This window comes from Microcaecilia unicolor, chromosome 3, assembly GCF_901765095.1.
Source record: "Microcaecilia unicolor chromosome 3, aMicUni1.1, whole genome shotgun sequence".
In the NCBI taxonomy this organism is placed as follows: domain Eukaryota; kingdom Metazoa; phylum Chordata; class Amphibia; order Gymnophiona; family Siphonopidae; genus Microcaecilia; species Microcaecilia unicolor.
The window spans coordinates 309,206,810-309,230,431 of NC_044033.1; the positions used below are offsets into that span (position 1 = coordinate 309,206,810).

General features: G+C 41.9%; 1 protein-coding gene across 1 annotated transcript in view; it reads left to right on the plus strand.

Moving 5' to 3' along the window:
* The window catches only part of RAPGEF3 (Rap guanine nucleotide exchange factor 3), a 270,982-nt gene that overhangs the window by 245,341 nt on the left and 2,019 nt on the right, over nucleotides 1-23,622 (plus strand). Inside the window, exons 25-26 of the mRNA XM_030198304.1 lie at nucleotides 236-290; nucleotides 22,566-22,637. Coding sequence (XP_030054164.1) covers nucleotides 236-290; nucleotides 22,566-22,637 — 127 coding nt within the window. The remainder of the gene's footprint in view (nucleotides 1-235; nucleotides 291-22,565; nucleotides 22,638-23,622) is intronic.

Below are 23,622 nucleotides of genomic sequence, written 5' to 3' on the forward strand. Positions count from 1 at the left end.
TTAAGTTTTTCTCCATTCTTAGTCTCTTCCCATATATTTTTGTCATTTGAATGACAGCGTCAGACCAAGAACTACAGAATTTGACTCCCTATGAAACCTGGCATGTATATATTCAAGTCAACTGCGTTTTGGAAGCTGAGCCTGTTGTAATATTTTCAGTGATGAACCAGTATAGTAACAGGAAATACAGGTTATTACATGCAACTCCTCTAACCGTGTCCTTATTTTCTTCTAGCGAATGATGGCGAAGACTGGACAGATGCTTCATCAATGCAGGAGTCAGAGCTACGGTGAGGGTTTGCATTCTTAAGGCATAAGTTCTGTCTCTGACAGTGGCCAATCCAAGCTATACGTAGTCACAGGATAAGTAGTGCTGACTGCTTAATACCTGGATTTTCAATGGCACATAACCAGATCCTGTTGCTGAAAATCTGAGCAGACTGATGCGGTACTATCCGGTTAGAGCTGGGGCAGTCCAGGAGCAGAGCTGGGAGTAACCTGGGCACTGTGAGTATTCAGTGGTGGTGCCTGGGTAACCATCTGGTTAACTTGCTATCCTAAGTTAACTGAGTAGCTATCTAGGTACCACCATCGAATTTTAGCAGTACCTAGGTAACCTTTGACAGTCACCTTCTTTCTGGCCTAACAAGCCAATCAGTGTCAGTAATTGAACTTAACAAGCAATTTTGATACTAACTGGCATTAATTAGAATTTATGCACACAATTTTCTAAGCATATTCTATAAAGTGATGCACGTAAATTCTAGAATGCAGATCTGAAAGGGGGGCATGGTCATGGGGAGGACATAGGAGTTCCTTAACTTCATGCACTGTTATAGAATATGCCCATTCTGCATGTAATCTAGGCATCAGCATTTACACCAGGTTTTCATTGGGCGTTGGGCATTGGGCGTATTCTATAAACTACTCCTAAATTGGGCGTAGTTTATAGAATATGCCTAGGCGTATTTTTTTCGGTGCCGATTTTATAGGCGTGATATATAGAATCTAGCCCATAGGGCCCGACATTTAAATATCTGGCAAAATTCATCCAGTAGTGGACAGCATTTAACAAAAAGCTGACTGCTGCCACTGAATAATACCCCCAAAGTATTTGAAGTTTTGCTCTGGTCTGCGTTATTAATGCAGGACAATTAACTTACTATTGCTTATGCTCTTTCCTATTTTCTTCATTTGGATACACTTTCCATTTTTTGAAAGATCTCCCTTTGGCTATAATAGCCTCTTTCATCTCACTATCTAACCTTGGCTGTCTTTGGTCTGCTTTCTATCTTTTCTAATACATAAAAGGCCAGAATCTGTAAATGGCATCTAAAATCTAGATGCATCAGATTAAAGTGCCTAGTGCTATTCTATATAACACTCCTATAGTTTAGTGTGGTGTATAGAATAGCCCATAGGGCTGGAGAATGCCATTTATGCCACTGAAAACCTGGTGTAAATACCTGTAACTAAATGTAGACACGTTCCCCTGAATTCTATAATAACATGCGTAAATTCAAGTAATGCCCCTGACATGCCCACACTCCTCCATGGCCCTTTTCAGCTATGCCCGTTAGAATTTACATGTACCTATTTTTAGAATACGCCTAAAAAGAAGCATGTGTAAATTCCAATTATTGCCAATTACATATGATAATGTGTTGTTATCGACCAACTATCATCACTGATTGGCTTGTTACTCAATTGAGTAGTGCATGTAAATTGGCCACACACACAATTTAACGCACGCTACTCGCCACACCTTATATAGACTCCAGGGGAAAATGCATCTAGTCTGAGCTTCCAAACAGTATCCCCACTACATGCAAATTTTCAACCTTTTCAATCCCTCCTTTAATGTTTTTTTCTAATTTTCTCAATTTGTCATAGTTTCTCTTGTTAATGCTACTTTTTATTTATTTATTTATTTGTTACATTTGTATCCCACATTTTCCCACCTATTTGCAGGCTCAATGTGGCTTACATAGTGCCAGAAGTGGCGTTCGCCAGTTCCGGTATGAACAAATACAAGGTGTTATTGTGGTAGCATAAGGTTCATGTGTGGTAGATATATCGGGAAACTTTGAGAGGAAGAGGGAAGTTGGGTGTGTCCGATACGATCTATAGTTTTGTTGTGTTGCAGGTACTCAGACTTTTATGTTGGGTCGGTGGGATATGCCTTCCTGAACAAGTTTGTTTTTAGTTCTTTCCGGAAATTTAGGTGGTCGTATGTTGTTTTTACTACTTTTGGCAGAGCGTTCTATAGTTGTGCACTTAAGTAGGAGAAGCTGGATGCATACGTTGATTTGTATTTGAGTCCTTTGCTGCTTGGGTAGTGAAGATTTAGGTATGTTCGTGCTGATCTTGTTGTGTTTCTGGTTGGCAGGTCTATGAGGTCTGTCATATATCCCGGGGCTTCGCCGTAGATTATTTTATGAACCAGGGTGCAGATTTTGAAAGCAATACTGCAGAAGTTTTCTCTTTTGTCCACTCCCCTCACCTCCCCCAGTAATTATCTTAAATTTATGAGTTCAACATTCTGTTGAGATTATTCATAATAACCAACTTAACCAAACATCACACATATATAGTGGGTCTTTTACTAAAGCTTAGCTCGAGTTATCTTCAGGAGGGCCAATTTTATTCCTATGGGCCTTGCTGCAGATAACTCGAGCTAAGCTTTAGTAAAAGGTCCCCATAGTGACAGATCATATAACAAATGTTATAGAAGAATGCAGTATTGCTATGAAACATACAAACAATTCCCACTCACCCACTCAACTAATTCTTCTATAGTAACACCATTTTAGGAAGGGAAGCCATGCATGTATAAGTACGTATAGAGGTATATCAGACTCCTCGATAATTTTTAATAGGTTCCCATGTGTGAGAAAGACGTGATTTCACAGGAAGTCTTTGAGCTATAATGATAAATACATCATATATTTTGCCATCAAAGATGGAAGTTAAGATTTTGAGAGTTCTTCCAGAAGGGTAAGATGTCTTGCATGGCAATAACTGTCAATATAGCTACTAAATGAATATTATCCTCTGTAAAAGTGTGACGAGGTTAAAAGAGGTTAAGAAGTACACCTTTACATGATAATGGTTTAGATGTGTGCAGAAGTTCTTGTATTTTCTGCCAAATCTGAGATCAAAAAGAGTGGGCATTTGGTCACCAATATATTATATGTTCTAACGAAGCCTTATCTATTGAGCAAGACCAGCAGCGATCCGAGATGTCTGGAAAATTTTTGTTAAGTTTCACTGGTATCCATGGAGGTCTGTGAGCACTAAAAAACAAAGACTGACATATGGATGCTGATCTGCAAGTACGAAGTCTTTTAGTCCACAGTCTGCACCCATCTTGTTCTTCAATATTGGATTCCAAAATTGTAGACTGAGATGTCAGATACCTGTTCTCAGAAACAAAGCTGTGTTAACAGTGTCAAGTACCCACAGCCTAGTTTTAACACACCATCATCAGGTTCAATGTATGTGTATATTCTATGCACCAAAAACATTTAAAAAATAGTGCGACCAAGTGTTATACAGAGAGGGGCATAATTGAACGAAAACGTCTATCTCCATGGGCGTTTATCTCCGAGAACGGGTCCGTGAAGGGGCGGACCGAACCGTATTTTCGGAAAAAATAGACGTCCATGTTTTATTCGACAATTTGTGAGCTGGGCGTTTTTGTTTTTCAGCGATAACGGAAAATGAAAGCGCCCAGCTCAAAAACGAATAAATCCAAGGCATTTGTTCGTGGGAGGGGCCAGGATTCGTAGTGCACTGGTCCCCCTCACATGCCAGGACATCAACCGGGCACCCTAGGGGGCACTTTTACAAAACCAAAAAAACAGGTAAAAGAGCTCCCAGGTGCATAGCACCCTTCCCTTGTGTGTTGAGCCCCCCAAATCCCCCTCAAAACCCACTGCCCACAAGGCTACACCATTACTATAGCCCTAAGGGGTGAAGGGGGGCACCTACAAGTGGGTACAGTGGGGTTTGGGGGGGGGGTTGGACGACTAATAAGCATTAAGCAGCACAATTGTAACAGGTAGGGGGGATGGGCCTGGGTCCATCTGCCTGAAGTCCACTGCACCCCCTAACAACTCCTCCAGTGAGCTGCATACTGCTGCCAGGGAGCTGGGTATGACATTTGAGGGTGAAAATAAAAAGTTGTGAAACATCATTTTTTTGTGGTGGGAGGGGGTTAGTGACCACTGGGGGAGTCAGGGGAGGTCATCCCCGATTCCCTCCAGTGGTCATCTGGTCATTTAGGGCACTTTTTGGGGCCTTATTCGTGAAAAAACAGGGTCCAGGAAAAGTGTCCTAAATTCTAGCTACAAACGCATACTTTTTTCCCATTATCGGTGAAATGCGCCCATCTTTGTTTGGCAGATAACCACGCCCCAGTTCCGCCTTTGCCACACCTCTGACACGCCCCCATCAACTTTGTCCGCATCCGCGACGGAGTGCAGTTGAAAACGTCCAAAAATCGGCTTTCGATTATACCGCTTTATTCGTTTTTGTGAGATAAACGTCCATCTCCCGATTTGGGTCGCAATATAGGCGTTTTTCTTTTTCAATTATAAGCAGGATAGTATATCACTGAGAATATTTCTGTAAGAACTTTATTCAGTCATGATGCCAAGTCTATAAATTGCATCCAAAAACAATTATTGAGAAACACTTATCTTAGAGATGTCTCAATTCAGTCAGGTTCAACAAAGCTCCATTTTGGAAATAAATCCCTTTTTCAGGAACCCCCCATACAAGGACATCAAGGATGCCTGGAACATCAAAATCATCACAATGGCAGCAGGCATAGAAATGCCAAATTCAACACTGTTAAAAAAGAAGGAGGAACCGGAAAGGGGATGGGACTTGATATACCGCCTTTCTGTGGTTACAATCAAAGCAGTTTACATATTATGTACAGGTACTTATTTTGTACCTGGGGAAATGGAGGGTTAAGTGACTTGCCCAGAGTCACAAGAAGCTGCACTGGGAATTGAACCCAGTTCACCAGGATCAAAGCCTGCTGCACTAACCACTAGGCTACTCTTCCACTCACTTTACAAAATTTACAAAATGCTATCCATTCAATACAATCATGTAGGCCTTTGGAATCTATTGCTTTTAGTTCAAAAATCCAAGACTGCTCTTGAAATTTCAGACGTGCTTGTCTGTCACCCTGATAATGTGTTGAGATCTGTTCAATAATGAGCCAACTGAGATCTTCAAAAATGTGTTTCATGGATACACAATGAGCAACCATAGGAGCTGAAAGAGTCTGAATTCACAGGTGACTACGATGTTCCTGAAGTCTGGTTTTAATAATCTGAGTCATGTGCCCAATGTATATCTTATCACAAGGACAAATAATTATATAGATAACATGATCAGAAATACAGGTGGTATTAGTCTTCAACATATATTGGCGCTGCGTAATCAGATTTGTCCATTGGCTGCAAGCAAGAGAATTAAAACATACAGTACAAGTCCCACATGAACATAATGTCCATTGTTGTCAATACAATTCATCTGGATACCACTAGAACTATGTATAATGTGGTCTGCTAGATTTTTGGGTCTCGTGTAAGCAATACACGGACCCGTTTGAAACACCTCATGTAATGTCAACACTGATCGATGTTTACGAATACTTGATGACACTTGAGCAGATCTATCAGAAAAAGGAAGTACACATATTTGTTTCTCAAGAGTCTGATGAGTTTGTTCCTGAAGTAAAAAGTCAGGTTGAGCATACCTTGCCCTGAGATAAACCTGTTTCATTGCATGTGGAGGATAGCCTCTGTCCAAAATAAGGAGTGGTCAAACTTTTGGCCTGGTTTTTAAATTCATGACCAATAGTGCATATTCTCCTTATCCTTAAAAATTGACCTATGAGTTAGACTTGTCTGAGTCTTGTAGGATGACAGTGCGTTTTTTTCTAGCAAAAAAGATGCCAGTACTCAAATGCCAGGCCACCCTTCAGGGATGCAGTGATCACTGAGTGACCCACCCCATAATAGCCAGGCCCCCTACAACCAGTCACAGAATCTATGATAAGGCAAAATTGGTGTGTAGAGCATAGGCGGTCGGTGGCCCAACTGTTTGGGGAGGTTGAAGGGGGCAGGGCTAGGGGTGGGGCCAGGGGTGGAGCTTAAATCCATAATTGTCTGATAATACACAGAAAAAATAAATAAAAATAAAAGTCACAATTAATACCTTTTATTAAATTTAGATATTAGATATGTATCATATGTCAAAGAATAAAGTGGTTGCTCAAAGCATATACTAACCACAATCGCTCAACTACAAAACACTATGCACAACTTTGTGCAAAAACACACTCAGAACCTTACTGTACCATAAATAGTACACTGGGCAGAACCTAATACACCAATATACCACCCATACGGAAAATGCAGACCGTCAATAATATGAAACAAGGATCATAATATCACAATTCTCATGTAGAGCCACAAAACATCCTAATTCATGTTTAATGTGGGATAAAATGCCATACATAAGTAAATAAATATAAACATTTAATGTTGAGCACCTGATTCTTAAAGTGGACATATTCCAAACACTATAATGAAAATAAAATTATCTTTTCTACCTTTGTTGTCTGGTGACTTTGTTTTTCTGATCATGCTGGCCCAGTATCCGATTCTGCTGCTATCTGTCCTCTTAACTCCGTTTCCAGGGCTTCCTTTCCATTTATTTCTTTACTTTCTGCCTTTCTTCTTCATTTCTTGTCCTCACTCCCCTGCCCCCCCTCCAGCCATCCATACCCACCCATTGATTCTCTCCTCTCCCCTGCCCCCCCTCCAGCCATCCACACCCACCCACCCATTGATTCTCTCCTCTCCTCTCTGTTCCCGGGCAGATTTTCTAACAGGAGCTGCTCATCCAATCAGAGAGCTCTATTTGAATGCAGATTAACATACAGACACTCTAATGGGAATTTTTAGTCAAAAACACTAGCTAAACCCTTCGTTTTTGGATCAAAGTTCACATTTTTGATCAGAGCCATGCCCTAACATTAAGGCTGTAAACATTTCCAACAATTTTTACCCATAAATATGCAAATGAGAACCTCCCAAAAATGGACTAATTTGCATCTGGCTTGAGCAAATTTGAGTACATAGCATACCAATCCCACTTCCTAGCACCTAAATGCTGCAATTAGATTTAATGCAAATACTTTTAAAACTTATTTTTAGCACTTTTAAAATTTCAGGGGTCAGTGTAAGTCTCTTTGGTGTGAACTGCTCATGTGCAGGAATTCATGATCCTAGTTAAATATCTCCCTGGCAACCCAGGACACCTCCAGCCAACCCCCCTGCTCTGTTCTCCCAGCAGTAAGATAATCAAATTACAACTGGTTATACACAAGGCTAGAGACGGCTTTCACTGCTGCTGCTATTTAAACCCCCCAGAGCAGCAGGACTAGCAGAAGAACTACTACTAATACTATTTAGCATTTCTATAGAAACAGCTGATCCATCCTGCTGTGGCTGGGGAGGCATAGCCTCCCCAAGCCTCTTATACCAGGCGCCTATGGTGTAGAGCCTGAGCTCTTTCATTAAAACTTGGGGCCCATAGATCAATTTTAGCAGACAATGGAAATGGTGCCGGTACTCAGTACCTCCAAGTACCCCCTCAAAAAAAGCCCAGATGACAACTATCATATCTCAGGTACTGTATGTATGCATCTCAATGGATTTCCTATATACAGATGTGAAAAGAGCAGACCACATTTTTACCATCTTAGTATCTAAAAATGAGACTTCCTCAGTACTATAGGTCATCATGAAATGCAAATGGCAGTCCAATGAATTAAGCCAGGCTAGAAATAATTGTAAAGATGATGAATCCCATGTCCAAATAAAAAACGTATCCAAAAGAGTACGATGGGCACTATTATTAAGATGTTTGAAGACCTCAGAATGATATTGGTTAGTGTTCATAACCAATGAATACCTACCCTTCCGAAAACTGTTGAAGACTTACCTCTTCAAACAAGCCTACCCAAATGACAAATCCTAAACCCCGATCCTAAGTCACACCACTAGCACCACCCACACTCCAATTCTCTCCCCACACCTATCACTTTTGTCCTACTCTATGTAACTCTATCATCTATGCGACACTCTGTCCCATACTTTGTATTATCTCTGTTATACTTTGTACCATACATGTAAGCCGCACTGAACCTGCTATTGAGCGGGAAAGAGCGGGGTATAAATGCCACAAATAAATAAATGCCACAAATAAATATAATGGAACCTCCCTGATCAGCAGGTTTTATAACTAAATGGGGGCCCCATTGCAGTTGTCTCAGGGGGTCTTTTACTAAAGCTTAGCTTGAGTTATCTGAACCAGGGACCATTTTATTCCTATAAGCCCTGCTGCAGATAACTCAAGCTAAGTTTTAGTAAAAGACCGCCCTCACTGCCTTAACTTCTAGACCAGTCATATTAGAAAAACGTTTCTTATGAAATTGTTTTTCCAATTGCGCAATATCCCTTAACACCAAATCTCTGAAGGTCGCAAATGCTGGAGCCAAAGGTCCCGCAGGGCACCAATGGGAAGGAGCCCTCATTATGGAACAGTCCTCATTAGAAGGATGTTTAGAAAAAAATTTGATTTGCAAGGAACGAATCAGACGAGCTAAATATTTGTGGACAGAACAGAAACCAAATCTCACAGTAGGAACAAAAGGTAATCCCTTGTTAAGCACACTCACTTGATGAGACATTCATTCTATCCCTGATATATTCACCATCAATGATTCTTCGGACTTCTTGTAAGAGTGCCGGGATGCTGCCAATATTGTTGCTTATTGATTTCTGCGATTGCCGCATGCTCTTCTGCAGTTGCCTGTCCCCTAACTTCTGCCTAAGAAATGAGTATTTGGAGACTTGGATCGACTGTGGGCTGCACTGCTATCACTATTAGTGCACAGAACATACACACTTGTTGAACCCGATGATGGTGTGTTAAAGCTAGGGTATGGACACGTGATACTGTTAATACTTTGTTTCTGAGAGCAGGTATCTGCCATCTCAGTTTTGGTTTCCACACCGAGGTTTCAACTTTTCAATATTAATTTATCATTTTCTTTGTTAGCAAAATTAAGACAGTTTTTTGGTCTCCCACTGAGTTCTATTTCATATTTTTGAGAAAGTATCCTTTTCAGATATTGTAAAATTGTTTGCCTTTCATTGGGTTTTATGATTTGTTGAAGTAAAGTCTAGCAGAAGGGTTACTATAAAGAGACCTAACCATGTGGCAAAAATTAGAGCCAAAACCAAATTCTGAACATATATTGCCATTCAACTCAGCATCAAGAGACACTGAAAAGGCTGGAAGAGCAAGTATCCTGAGTATTGCATTAATTGAAGACAGAGCCTTACATTGTTCGAGGAGTGTCTGTTACTAATAAAACCTGTTTGGTCTGTTTGAACTAATTTTGAAATATATTGGAATAGTCTGTTAGCCAATAACTTAGCATAAATCTTTCCATCTATATTAATGAAGGATAAAGGTCTATAATTAGAAGCTAATAAAGAATCATGGCCCAGTTTGAGTAAAACAATGGCCAAGGCTTCTGCCATAGTACCAGACACTTCTCCCTTTGTTAACATTTCTGTATACACCTCTAACAAGTAAGGTGTTAAAATATGTTGAATGAATCATACAATTGTGGGACTCTGCAGGTTAAGTTGGGCTACTCCTCAGGATATCACCCCCCCAAACTAATAGCCAGACTGAGAGGGTCAATCAGATCCTGAAATCCTTCTTACATAGCTACGTATCAGCAAAATAATTGGTCACAGCTATTACCCTGGATGGAGTTCTGCTATATAACAACCATGTGAGTGAGACCTCTGGACAGTTACAGACTCCTATACACACACTACAACACTAACAGAATGCTTCACCTCAGTCACACATTCAGAACATGGACAGACCCTCACCCAATACAGAATAAGAGAACATAAATTGTGCCCCACTGTGCAAAAAGGTACTAAGAGTGGGGTTACAAATAACAGAGATAAAGGCTATTAAAAGTTTGGAGGGATACCTTTGGGCAACTTTCATTATTGAAATTTGATCACTCTCAATAGAAACCATGGTCAGCATCTTGTCCAAAACTTCCAGTTGATTACAGAGATATACGTGTTTTGAAGTTTGCTATTTTTCAAATGTGTTTTTCTAAAAAATATACTTTTTTTATTGATAAAGAGTTCTCATTTTTTAAAGATGTAATTAAGCCATATCTGAGGCTGAAATGTTGTAGGATTATACAGTTGATATCCCTCTATCTTGTGGTATACATAAATTACATACCCCATTTTGATACCTTTCATAAGAACATAATTAGTGGTGTGCTGGAGCAGGCTCTCACGGGCTCACGAGAGCCATTTGTTAAGTTTTTAAGAATTTTGGGAGCCGGTTATTAAAGTAGGCCTCCCCATGGCTACTTTAACAACTGACTCCCAAAATGTGGGCTTGGGCCCCCTCCTGAATTCATTTTTACTTTGCTGGCAGTAATGCTGGCCCCACCAGCCAAGTAAATAGACTGCTGCTGCTCCCTGCTCCTTGTTTCTGACTCTGAGCATCAGGCTGAGACTTTTAATGCAAGCACAAGAAGGTTCCATCATGCTGCTCAGAGCCAGAAACAAGCAGCAGAGAATGGTGGAGGTCCATTTATTGGCTGGTGGTGCTCGACAAAGGTGTATGCCTAGCATGCCCGCACAAGGGAGGGGAGAGAGAGGAATGTATTCACCCCCCAAAAAAAAGAATTTCAGGGCCGGCTGTGCCCGGAGAGAGAGAGCCCGTTGTTAAAAATTTACCAGCACACCCCTGAACATAATGTAACCCTGGTCTCAACCTATCCACTAGCTCCGGTCCCGGGCCACAAACAAAACATACATGCAGTTCCTTTCTCTCAGGCCACTCTTTTTTTTTTTACTTTAAATTTTTATTTAAAATTTTTAAAGTGATAACAAATCGCAACCAGATATACATATCTCACCAGTGCTCCAGTATAACAATAAAGTACCTTCTCCCTAATAATAAGATAGAGTACCCACAACCAATATCAGACACCAATTACAATTCGTCCATCTTCTATTATCCCCCCCCAAATCCTCCCATCCCCCTCGAACCCTCCAAACAAATGAACAAACCCATCCCCCTCCCCCCATAAGCCTATAAACTTCTCCTATTAGTCGATCTAAATGTGTCCATTCATCTGCGGTAGGATCATAACGCCCTAGTTGGCGATCAGTCAATTTCTACAGTTCTGCTACCAGTTTTATTTTCACCATCCAACTGTGTAGCGTGGGTCCTCTACTTTGTTGCCAGTAAGAAGCAATGCTTGTCCTTGCAGCAGCCAGACAGAGCCATTTGATACGACCCTGCCATTTTAATCCTCTACGATTGCCCCAGCCAAGAAGACACCATTTAGGGTCGCAAGGAAATATGATATCTATAGTATTAGTCAAATGCCGAGCCACCTCTTGTCAGAAGCTCTGCAACAATGGGCAAGTCCACCAGATATGGAAGAAGGTGCCTATATCAGAACCACACCTCCAACACTGATTGGAGAAGCCAGGAAACATGGCTTTTATCCTGTCAGGCGTGTAATACCATCTGCTTAACACTTTAAAAGCATTTTCCTTTATTAAAATACAAATAGAAGCTTTTTTCACTTCTTGACATATTCTCTTCCATTCAGCCACACTCATTTCACATCCCAAATCTTTTTCCCATTTGGACATGTAAGGTAATTTCACAAAATCATACCCTCTAATAAACCCGATATAAATTAGTTATTGTTCTCTAAGTGCTCGGTATCATCTGGATCATGACGTAACCACCCCTGACTGAATATAATGCTTAATCTGCAAATATGCATAAAAATTTGAACTTGGCAACCCATGGGACTCCCGTAACCCCTCAAGAGACCGCACCTCACCCACATCCAAAAAATCACTGAAACGAGCCAGGCCCCGCTGAGTCCATGCTGTAAACACTGTCCTTCGCAAACCAGCAGGGAAACCAGGTTGCTGGATGATCCAAGCGAATGAGGAAGGAGCACGGGAGCCCCGAAGCCAATACTTCAATATGCTCCACAATGTTAGCAAGTGAGATATAAATGGATTACTTGACAGCTTCTTGTAATCTCTATTAGGAATTTGTCCAAAGAATAATCCTGCACAAAAAAACTGTTCTAGCACAGTTGTAGGTGATCTTACTCCCTTACTCCACTCTGAAATCATTTTTAATTGAGTGGCCAAATGATACCAAAGCAGATTAGGCATTCCCCGACCCCCTTGTTCTACTGGACCCCACACATCACTTTCCTAGACAACCTCGCAGAGCAACCCCACTCCCACACAAAGCTCAAAATTTCAGACTGTAGGCGCTACAACTCACTCCTCGGTACCAATAGGGGGAGGGTCTCAGGTCACTCTTACCACACTTAGCAGTTCCAGTTCATTTGCAATCGAGCTTGGAAGTAGGTCAGTGGTCCAGAATAGCGATTCAGGGATTGGGAGAGAATCTTATTCTGTTCCTAGCTTCTACTCAGCCCTTCAGTTCAGGAACCACATACATAGCTGCCAAGGGAGTCAGCCTCCGAGTCCCCAGTGGGAGATTTAGGGGACGCCCATAGCTCCACCCCAGCCCACACATAGCTCCGCCCAGAACTGCCCACAGCTCCACCTCAGCACAGCCTCCCATATGAATATTTTTCAGAAACCTTTTGTTTAGACTACTCACAGAGGTTCTGCCTAATTCAGGGCAGCTTTAACAATCATGGATGGCATTACAATGCATTTTAACTTTCACTTTCCTGTGAGACAGCTGAACAGCCTCCCTTTCCAGTGACAGCAGGAGATGCCTTGTAAAACATCATTTTCTGCTGCCACGAGATCAGTGGTAGCAGAAGATGACATTTAAGAATAGGCATTTTCTGCTGTCCCTGGATAAGTTTAGAGGTCAAATAGGACCACATAAATCATTGTCTTGTCTTTAATTGCTAAAACTTTAACCAGTTAGTACTGAATATCGGCATAGCCGGTTGACTTTTTAGAAGTTTAAAAAAACCCTGGATGTTCAATGCTGGTTGCTGGAAACAGTCTGGCATTGAATATTCGGGTTTAACGCTGGTAGCAGACAGTAAAAGTGCTGACCATCACCGGCTGAATATCGGGCCCCTAGACATGAGCGTTTTCACTGGCACTATGGCTGGTGTGATAGATCATGCCTAAAATATACATGCATATCTGCCCTGCTACACTAGTATTCTGAACGAGAAATTAAGAGCCTTCTTGGTGCCTAAAACTAGGTGCCCCTTTATAGAATTAACCCCTCCCCCTCCCAGTGGTGTTCTTTGGTCAGCTGCCACCCTGGGATGGATCGCCACTGCGCACCCCCTGGATGCAGCATCTTTCCACCCCCCCCCCCCCCCAACAGGTGCAGCTTCCCCCCCTGGGTGCAGCAGTGTCCCTCCCCGGTGCATCACCTCAAAACACCCCCCCCCCCCGGGGTTCATTGCTCTTACCTCCTGGGGTGCTGTGGCAGTAGCCACGTGGCTGTCGGCTCCGCCGGTTTCCTGCTCCCTCTGCTCCAGAACAGGAAGTAACATCAGAGGGAGCAGGGAACCGGTGGAGCTGACAGCTGCGCAGCTGCTGCCTGCACCCCCCCTGCAGCGTGCACCCAGGACGGACTGCCTTTACCGTCCCCGGTACACCGCTGCCCCCTCCCTATATGTCTGCAAAATCACAAGTTACCAAACTCAAGTTTTCTCAGCCCTTTTACAATCATCTTTATATTATTCCAGCTCTGCAGAAACCCACTCTTCTGAATCTGAGTTACGTGAGTTCGACATACTCAGTTTTCTGACTTCCAGCTCCTGAGAGCAGATTGCATTCCCCCCCCCCCCCCCCCCCCATTACAATTCTGCATGTCCCATGACCCCCCTATCCTTTGCAGGAAAAGACCTCTTTCTAAGCATTTCTTCATGCTTCCACTTTGCTCTGACCTGTTGACCTCCTCATCTCCTTGCCACCCAGGGCAGCCATATGTGGACTGGGCTCTCAAATTCCCAGAGTTCATTAGAGCCTTGACCTCTGGTCTGGCTTCTTCCTTAAGAAAGCTTTTTTTCAGCTTTAGTTTCTTATAGATTGAAAAGATGTTCGGGGGAGTGGTGGGAGGAAGGAAACTGGGCACAGAGGGCAGAAGAACAGATGGATGGGATTGGGTTAGCTTTGCAGTCAAGCAACACCCAGCTGAAAGCCATGAACCACAATACAATGGGAAGTGATCTGGGTCTTTGTTTCACAGTAACAGAATTTTGTGAGAGGCTGAACAAGATGGATCACATAGCTATTATAGTTATAGTTGATTAAAATTTACTATAGCTCTTCACTTGCACAGATCACAGCAGTTTACAAAAAATAAACATTATAAATAAATATAGTAATATTAATAAAAAAGAACTCCATTAGAGTGACAGAAAAGATCTCACCTCAGGCATTCAGATCACATTTATACAGGCCTTTACAGTTTTGTTTTACTCTATTACAGCTTATTTCTCTCTTACTACTCTGTGTTTCTCTCCATCTATAAATCCCATATTGAAAACTGGTATAGCCATGGGTGGGCAGGGGCCCACCTGATTTTGGTTCAGGCCCACCCAGCAGCAAAGCACATCATCAGTGTAGCTGGCAGGGATCCCCAAAGCCCGCTTGCTGTAGAGTCCTCTCCAGTCCCTTGAGCTGTCTGAATCCCGGGGTAGTCGGTGGCGTACTTCCAGCTGCTGACACAACCCCCCCCCCCCCCAATGTGCAGGAACTGAGCATGCATGTGGGGCTGTCTATGTCAGTGGCTAGAAGTGCACCATCAACTACCCCGGGATTCAGACAGCTCGAGGGACTGTGAAGAGGAATCTTCAACTGGCAGAGTTTGGGGGATCCCTGCCAGCCAAGATATTTGCCACTTCGGTGGGGGGGGGGGGGGGGAGGGAGAGGGGGAGGCCTGGCAGAGAGGAAATCCATGAGCTATGCCCACCCAGTCTACCCAGAAATTTAAGTCTGAGTAGAGGCAACTAATTCCCAATCAGGATTCCGGTCTAACCACAGCACCGAAACAGTATTAGTCATTCTCATGACCAAATTTAAACAACTGATCGCAACTGGTAACAACATCTTTCTCCTACAATTCGATATGTCCAGCGCCTTTGATATGGTTGATCACGGAATATTACTACACATCCTTGAATACTTTGGAATTGGAGGTAACGTCCTCAAGTGGTTCAAAGGCTTCCTAACCACACGATCTTACCAAGTGACATCTAACCCTATCACCTCAGACACATGGACACCCGAATGTGGAGTCCCACAAGGATCTCCCCTCTCGCCGACTCTCTTTAACCTAATGATGACACCCCTGGCCAAATTATTATCCAATCATAACCTCAAACCATACATTTACGCAGACGATGTAACGATCTACATCCCGTTTAAACAAGATCTAATGGAAATCACCAACGACATCAACCAAAGTTTCCATATCATGCATTCATGGGCGGATGCATTTCAGTTGAAACTCAACGCAGAAAAAACGCAATGCCTTATACTCACCTCACAACATAACACGAACAAATTCACCACCATAAATACACCAAAACTATCCCTTCCCAAATCCTTGGAGTTACCATCGACTGACATCTTACACTCGAAAATCATGTGAAAAATACAACTAAAAAGATGTTTTATTCAATGTGGAAACTAAAAAGGATAAGACCTTTCTTCCCAAGGACCATCTTTCGTAATCTGGTACAATCACTAGTGCTCAGTCACTTAGATTACTGCAATGCACTTTACGCCGGATGCAAAGAGCAAATCATCAAGAGACTGCAAACCGCCCAGAATACCGCAGCTAGACTCATATACGGAAAAACAAAATGTGAAAGTGCTAAGCCCCTGAGGGAGAATTTACACTGGCTTCCACTTAAAGAACGCATCACGTTCAAGATATGTTCTTTAGTTCATAAAATCATTCACGGAAATGCTCCAGTCTACATGTCAGATCTGATAGACCTGCCACCCAGGAACGCCAAAAAGTCATCTCGAACATTCCTTAATCTGCATTTCCCCAGTTGTAAAGGCCTAAAATACAAACTAACGCATGCGTCTAACTTCTCTTTCCTGAGTACACAGTTGTGGAACGCATTGCCGCGCAGCTTAAAAACTACATATGAACTAACTAACTTTCGCAAATCCCTGAAGACCCACCTATTCAACAAGGCATACCAATAAGAGCAGCAATTATAAAGTAACACATCGTAACCTTACCTGTTATCTACAATGCTCTTGCTTATATCTACTAGTTTGAATTTCGATCACGTTATTTTCTATGATATCTCCACCTTACCTATTATCATTAATGTTTTCTACTTATAGTTACTTGTCTAAATTTCGATCATACTACTCCTATGTAACACTAACTGTTATCTCCTAATCTACTATCTACTAACAACGACACACTGTAAGCCACATTGAGCCTGCAAATAGGTGGGAAAATGTGGGATACAAATGCAATAAATAAATAATTCAACTAAACATTCTCTAGGGAAGTCTATATATGGCATCTAGCATTATGCGCTATTTCCACGTTAATTTTTTTGGCACAGAAAAGTGTTATAATGGAAGCAAGGCATCAAAACAGCCAAAAACGGCAGACCAGCATGGAACAACACTTACGTTTCCTGTTATAGAATAGCATCTAAGTGTTTCCGCGTAGATCTGAAAAGGAAGTGTAACGGTGGAATGAACATAGGCAGATCAGGGCATTCCTTTAAAATATGTGCAGCGTTATAGAATTTGAGGGATCTGCACCCAGCTTGCATGCTGGGATTTACACCTGGTTTCTGTCTGTGTAAATGCTCGAGCCCAAAGTTAGGCAGGGATTTCACCATTCTATAAAGGGCACCCATCCCAGAGCACCCTTTATAGCATACCTTTCAGTGCGTATTTTTTCAATGCCATATACTGAATCCAGTCCTCTACTCCAAATGTAATATTAAAGTAATAAGTTTTTTTTAATATAGATTTGAATTTCTTAGGGAAGTCTCCTTCTGAAGTTCAGGAGGAAGATTATTCCATTTCCCTGGTAGCACAGATTGTTCATAGCTCAGAGGGTAAGTTGCTTTGGTGGCTAGAAGAGCATAAGAACATAAGCGTTGCCATACTGGAACAAACTGAAGGTGCATCAAGCCCACTATCCTATTCCCAACAGTGGCCAATCCATGTTACAAGTACTTAGCAAGATTCGAGAAGAGTAAAACAGATTTTATGCTGCTTATCCTAGAAATAAGCAGTGGATTTTCCCAATTCCATCTTAATAATGGCTTATGGAATTTTCTTATAGGAAATTATTCAGACCTTTTTTAAATCCTGCTAAGCTAACTGCTTTTTACCACATTCTCTGGCAACAAATTCCAGAGTTAAATTACACATTCAGTGAAGAAATCGTTTCTCAGATTTGTTCTAAATTTACTACTTAGGAGCTTCATTGTGTGGCCTCCTGTCCTTGTATTTTTGAAATGAGTGAAACAAGCAATTCACGTCTACCTGTTCCACTTAATATTTTATAAACCTCTATCATATCTCCCTTCAACCGTCCTTTTTCCAAGCTGAAGAGCCTTAGCCTCTTTAGTCTTTCCTCATAGGAAAGTTGTCCCATCCCCTGTATCATTTTTCGTCGCCTTTCTCTGTACCTTTTCTAGTTTTGCTGTATCTTTTTTGAGCTGCATGGACCAGAATTGCTCACAATATTCAAGGTGTGGTCGCACCCTGGAGTGATAAAAGGCATTATAATATTCTCAATTTTGTTTTCCAGTCCTTTGCTAATAATTCCTATCTTAGTCGCTGCTTCACACTAAGCAGAGGGTTTCATGAAATATCACCTAGATCTTTTTCCAGGGTGGCAACTCCTAATCTAGAATCTTGCACTATATAGCTTTAGTTTGGATTCCTCTTTCCTACATGCATTACTTTGCACTTGCTCATGTTCAACGTCATCTGCCATTCGGATGCCCAGTCTTGTAAGGTCCTCTAGAAATTTTACACAATCCTCTTCTGATTTAACAACTTTGAATAACTTTGTGTCATCACCAAATATAATTACCTCACTAGTTATTCCCATCTCCAGAACATATATAAATATGTTAAAAAGCAGCGGTCCCAGCACAGACCTCTGGGGAACCCCACTATCTACCCTTCTCCATTCAGAATACTGACCATTTAACCCTATTCTTTGTTTTCTATCTTTTAACCCGTTCTTAATTCACAATAGGACACTGTCTCCTAACCCATGACTTTCTAATTTCCTTAGGAGTCATTTGTGAGGTACTTTGTCAAATGCCTTTTGAAAATCCAGATATACAATATCAACTAGCTCACCTTTATCCAAGTTAATTCATGCCCTAACTGAGATAATATTTACCCCTCTCTGACCTCATGTGCAACTTTCTTTAAATCAGTTTCTAATGCTTCTTACTCTCTTACCTAATGTTCCATCTTTGCTTTACCCTTCACTATCAATTAAAATGTTCTATTACGTATTGTGTTGACATTGTAAGTAGTATACTATCCTGCTTATTTTCGAAAGAGAAAAACGCCTATAGTGCGACCTAAATCGGGAGATAGACGTTTATCTCGCAAAGGCGCCCAAATCGGTATAATCGAAAGCCGATTTTGGGCGTTTCCAACTGCACTCCGTCGCGGAAAGGAATAAAGTTGGCGGGGGCGTGTCGGAGGCGTGGTGGAGGCGGAACTGGGGCGTGGTTATCAGCTGAGCAGAGATGGGCATCTTTAGCTGATAATCGAAAAAAAAGGCGTTTTTACCGCGATTTTGGGTCACTTTTTTTGGACCCTTTTTTTTCACGAACAAGTCCCAAAAAAGTGCCCCAACTGCCCAGATGACCACTGGAGGGAATCGGGGATGACCTCCCTGGACTCCCCCAGTGGTCACTAACCCCCTCGCACCAAAAAAAACCCCACTTTAAAAACTTTTTTCCCAGCTTATATGCCAGCCTCAAATGCCGTACCCACCTCCATGACAGCAGAATGTGTTTGATCCTCTCACAGCCTTTCCCTGGGTCAGATGTGGCTCTTGGGTGCAGTACAGGGTCACATCAGCATTGCATTGTGGTGGGTGTAGGGTATTGGGCTCCGTGATTTCATTAGCTTGTGTTACAGTCTCACGATGTTGGTAGTTGGTAGGCTCTTCTCCCATGGTGCTTTTCCCCCTGCCTACTGGGTCAGAGTGTGCCCTGTTGTGTTTCCTGTTGTAGTCCATGCGGTAGTGGCCATTTTTGTAAGCCAGTTTTAGTTCCCTTTCCTGTGTTAGCCACGTTACAGAACTTAGTTCTTACCTTGAATGTTGCTGAAAGAGGGCATTGTACAGCATTCTGCCAGCTCTGACCTACTGCTCATCTCAGTACCAGGGAGACTTGTTGCCAGTGGGGCACAACCTCTGATCTGCAGTTAACTGTGAGTAAACATAGTTATTCCAATAAAGGACGTTTTCGGAGAGATTAGTCTTCAGGTGTCAACTGGTGTGCCAATGTTATACAGCAGCAACCAGTCCTAGAGGCCTGTGTGTATGCAGGTCCCTGGAGCACTTTTAGTGGGTACCGCAGTGCACTTCAGCCAGGTGGCCCCAGGCCCATCCCCCCCACCTGTAACACTTGTGCTGGTAAATGGGAGGCCTCCAAAACCCACTGTACCCACATGTAGGTGCCCCCTTCACCCCTAAGAGCTATGGTAGTGTTGTACATTTGTGGGTAGTGGGTTTTGGGGGAGGGGGGTTGGGAGCTCAGCACCCGTGGTAAGGGAGCTATGCATGTGGGAGCTTTTTCTGAAGTCCACCGCACTGACCTAGGGTGCCCAGTTGGTGTCCTGGCATATCAGGGGGGCCAGTGTACTACCAATCCTGGCCCCTCCCATGACCAAATGGCTCGGATTAGGATGTTTTTGAGCTGGGCGTTTTTAGTTTCCATTATCTCTAAAAAAAACAAACGCCCAGCTCAAAAACATCCATTTTTTCGAAAATAAGGTTCGCCATGCCCCTTCACGGACCCGTTCTTGGAGATAAACGCCCATGGAGATAGGCATTTCCGTTCGATTATGCCCCTCCACGCCATACTTTGTATTGTTATTTGAATATTTTTACTTCTGTGTTTGCCTATTGCTTATGTTAGATCTATTCTTACTGTACACCGCCTTGAGTGAATTCCTTCAAAAAGGCGGTAAATAGATCCTATTAAATAAATAAATAGATGTAACATGTTGGTTTTGTCTCATTAATTCATGCCTATGTATATGCTCTGTAATTTTGTTCTTTATAATAGTCTCTACCATTTTGCCCGGCACCGATATCAGGCTCACCGGTTTATAATTTCCCAGGTCACCTCTGGAACCCTTTTTAAAAATTGGCATTACATTTACCACCCTCCAATCTTCCTGTACCCTGCTTGATTTTAAAGAAAAATTACATATTGCTGACAATAGCTCTGCAAGTTCATTTTTTAGTTCTGTCAGTACTCTGGGATGTTTACCATCCTGTCCAGGTGACTTGCTACTCTTCAGCTTATCAAATTACATCTTCCAGGTTTACAGAGATTTGTTTAGTTCCTCCAACTCATCACCCCTGAATACCATTTCTAGCATTGGTGTCACCCCCCACATCTTCCTCAGTGAACACTGAAGCACAGAATTCATTTAGTCTCTCTGCTATGACCTTCTCTTCTCTGCATGCCCCTTTTATCCCTTGGAGGCATATTTTCAAAGCACTTTGGGAGGCTAAGTTCCATAGGTTTCTATGGAACTTTGGGAGGCTAAGTGCTTTGAAAATGAGCCCGTTGGTCATCTAGCAGTTCAACTGATTCTTTTACTGGTTTCTTGCTTCTAATATACCTAAAAAAAAAATTTTATTATGTGTTTTTGCCTCCAACGTGATCTCCTTTTCAGTCTGTCTTTGCCTTCCTTATCAGCACTTTGCATTTGACTTGCCATTCCTTATGCTGGATCCAATTGAAGATAATTGAAAGCGTCTTCCATTTTCTGAAGGATGTTCTTTTAGCTCTAATAGCTTCCTTCACCTCACTTTTTAACCATTCTGTCATCTGGCCTTCCTTCCACCTTTTTTAATAGTGGAATATGTCTGGTCTGGGCTTCCAGGATGTTATTTTTGAATAACATCCACACATGGTGTAAATGTTTTACTTTTCCAGCTGCTTCTCTTTTGTTGAAAGATAAAAACCCCCTCTCTCCTCATTTGATCATAGGATTTAACTTTCAAAAAGGAGACTAACCTATTGAATTTCCCATGTGTACTTACTCCTGTTATTATATTAGATCTGATGATCAGTGTTATCAGGTGGCCCCAGCACTGTTACCTCCTGCACCTGATCATTTGCTCCATTAAGTACTAGGTCTAGAAGTGTTCCCCCTCTTGTTGGTTCCTGAACCAGCTGTTTCATAAAGCAGTCCTTGATTTTATCTAAGAACTTTACCTCCCTAGCATGCCCCAGTGTTACATTTATCCAGTTAATATTGCAGTAATTGAAATCATCCTTTATTACGGTGTTCCCCAGTTTGTTAGCCTCCCTAATTTCTGATAACATTTCTGCATCTGTCTGTTCATCCTGGCTAGGTGGATGGTGATACACTCCTATCACTATCCTTTTCCCCTTACACATGGAATTTCTATTCATAAGGATTTCAAGGTGTATTTTGTGTCTTGCAGAATTTTTAGTCTATCTGATTCAAGGGCCTCTTTAATGTATAACACTACTCCTCCACTAATTTGACCCCCTCCACCAACTTGATCCATCCTATCACTGCAATATAGTGTGTACCCTGGTATGACAGTGTCCCACTGGTTATCTTCCTTCCACCAGGTCTCAGGGATGCCTATTATATCTATCTTTTCATTTAATGCAATACATTCTATCTCTTCTGGCATCTGCATACAGGCATTTCAAACTATGTTTTTTTATGCCTATTTACAACTTGCTCAGCAGTTGACAGTGGTAATTTGCAATCTTTAAAATCTGCTGGCTCTTTATTTAAGGACACCTGGGGGCTCATTTTCAAAGCACTTAGACACAAAACGTACCATAACATTGAAATATATATGTTTTGGAGACCCAATGTATGCAAATTTATTTCATGTATATTCTGTGTGGTGATCCTGAAAACCCGATTGGCTGCTTAGCTCCAGGAGAGGGTTGAGAAGCAGGAACAGAGAAGGCACATAAGAGAGCAGTAGAGGAATGAAGAGAGCCCTGGAAATGTTATGACACAGTTAGGCACAACCATTTCAATAGTTGCTTGTTGAAGGATGATGGAAATCCTCACCAGAGTTTGCAACTGCTAATTGAGAACATTCTGTTTAATGGACAAGAGACTTGATGTGTCTGCTGACTTCTGGAAATGTTTATATCTTCCCCCTTCTAGTTCCACTTTCACCAATAAGAAGCCGTCCTCATCAAGTTCTGGAAGATGCAAGCACTGCCCGGATATCAACCAGTAAGAACATCTGTTGATAATGAGCCATGTTGAATAGCGTAGATGTGAGCATGCTTCTGAGGGGATAGTGAATGCTGACATTGGAGCGGCACCTCCCTCTCCACAAGTCATGCTTCATGGATTCTCAGTCCAAGCATCAATGCCTTCCTCATGCTGATAATAGATCCCAGTGGTAACCCAGTGCTAAAAGTTTATGGAATGGGTACAATACTCGAGGTGGCTTTCTAAGGGCTATGACATCATTAAAGGGTGTTACTGCCCAGAAGGGTCAGCTCGAGACAGAATCATTCTAAGGTCAATGCACATGGACAATGTAGTAACAGAACAAGAATTTAAAAGAAAAGCAGGAGAGATAAAAGTACATATTCAGACACTAGATGTGACTGTGTGTTTATTGAGAGTATAGAACTGGTAAGTGTGTATATGCAAGCACGAACGCACAAGAGAAAGCCTCTGAGTCAGACACGGTGACGGGATTCAAGTGTACAAGATCAGATGTCAGTATCTAGAGGAGACAGAAATGTTCAAGTGTGAATAAGAATATAAGCATTGACATACTGAGTCAGACCAAAGGTCCATGAAGCCCAGTATTCTATTTCCAATAATGGCCAATACAGGTTACAGCTGTCTGGTAGAATCCCAAAAGGTAGATAAGATTCCATATTACTTACCCTCAAAGATAAGCAATGGATTTCCCTACATCCACCTTAATAGTGCCTTATCGATTTTTCCTCCAGACCTGAGTGAAATCAAGAATAGAGAAGGCAAAAGACATTAAGAATGCAATAGAATAAAAAGAATAAGGAGGCAGAGGAAAGGACACACAAGCTGTGAGCAAGACACGGGTCTACATCTGGAGAGGAAATAGTACACTTTTTATAGTACAGTAATAAAACTAATACATATTTAATACATCACATTTATTTAAACATTAAAGAAAATCAGAATACAAACCTACTGTCAGCATTCGGTGTCCAGTTATGGT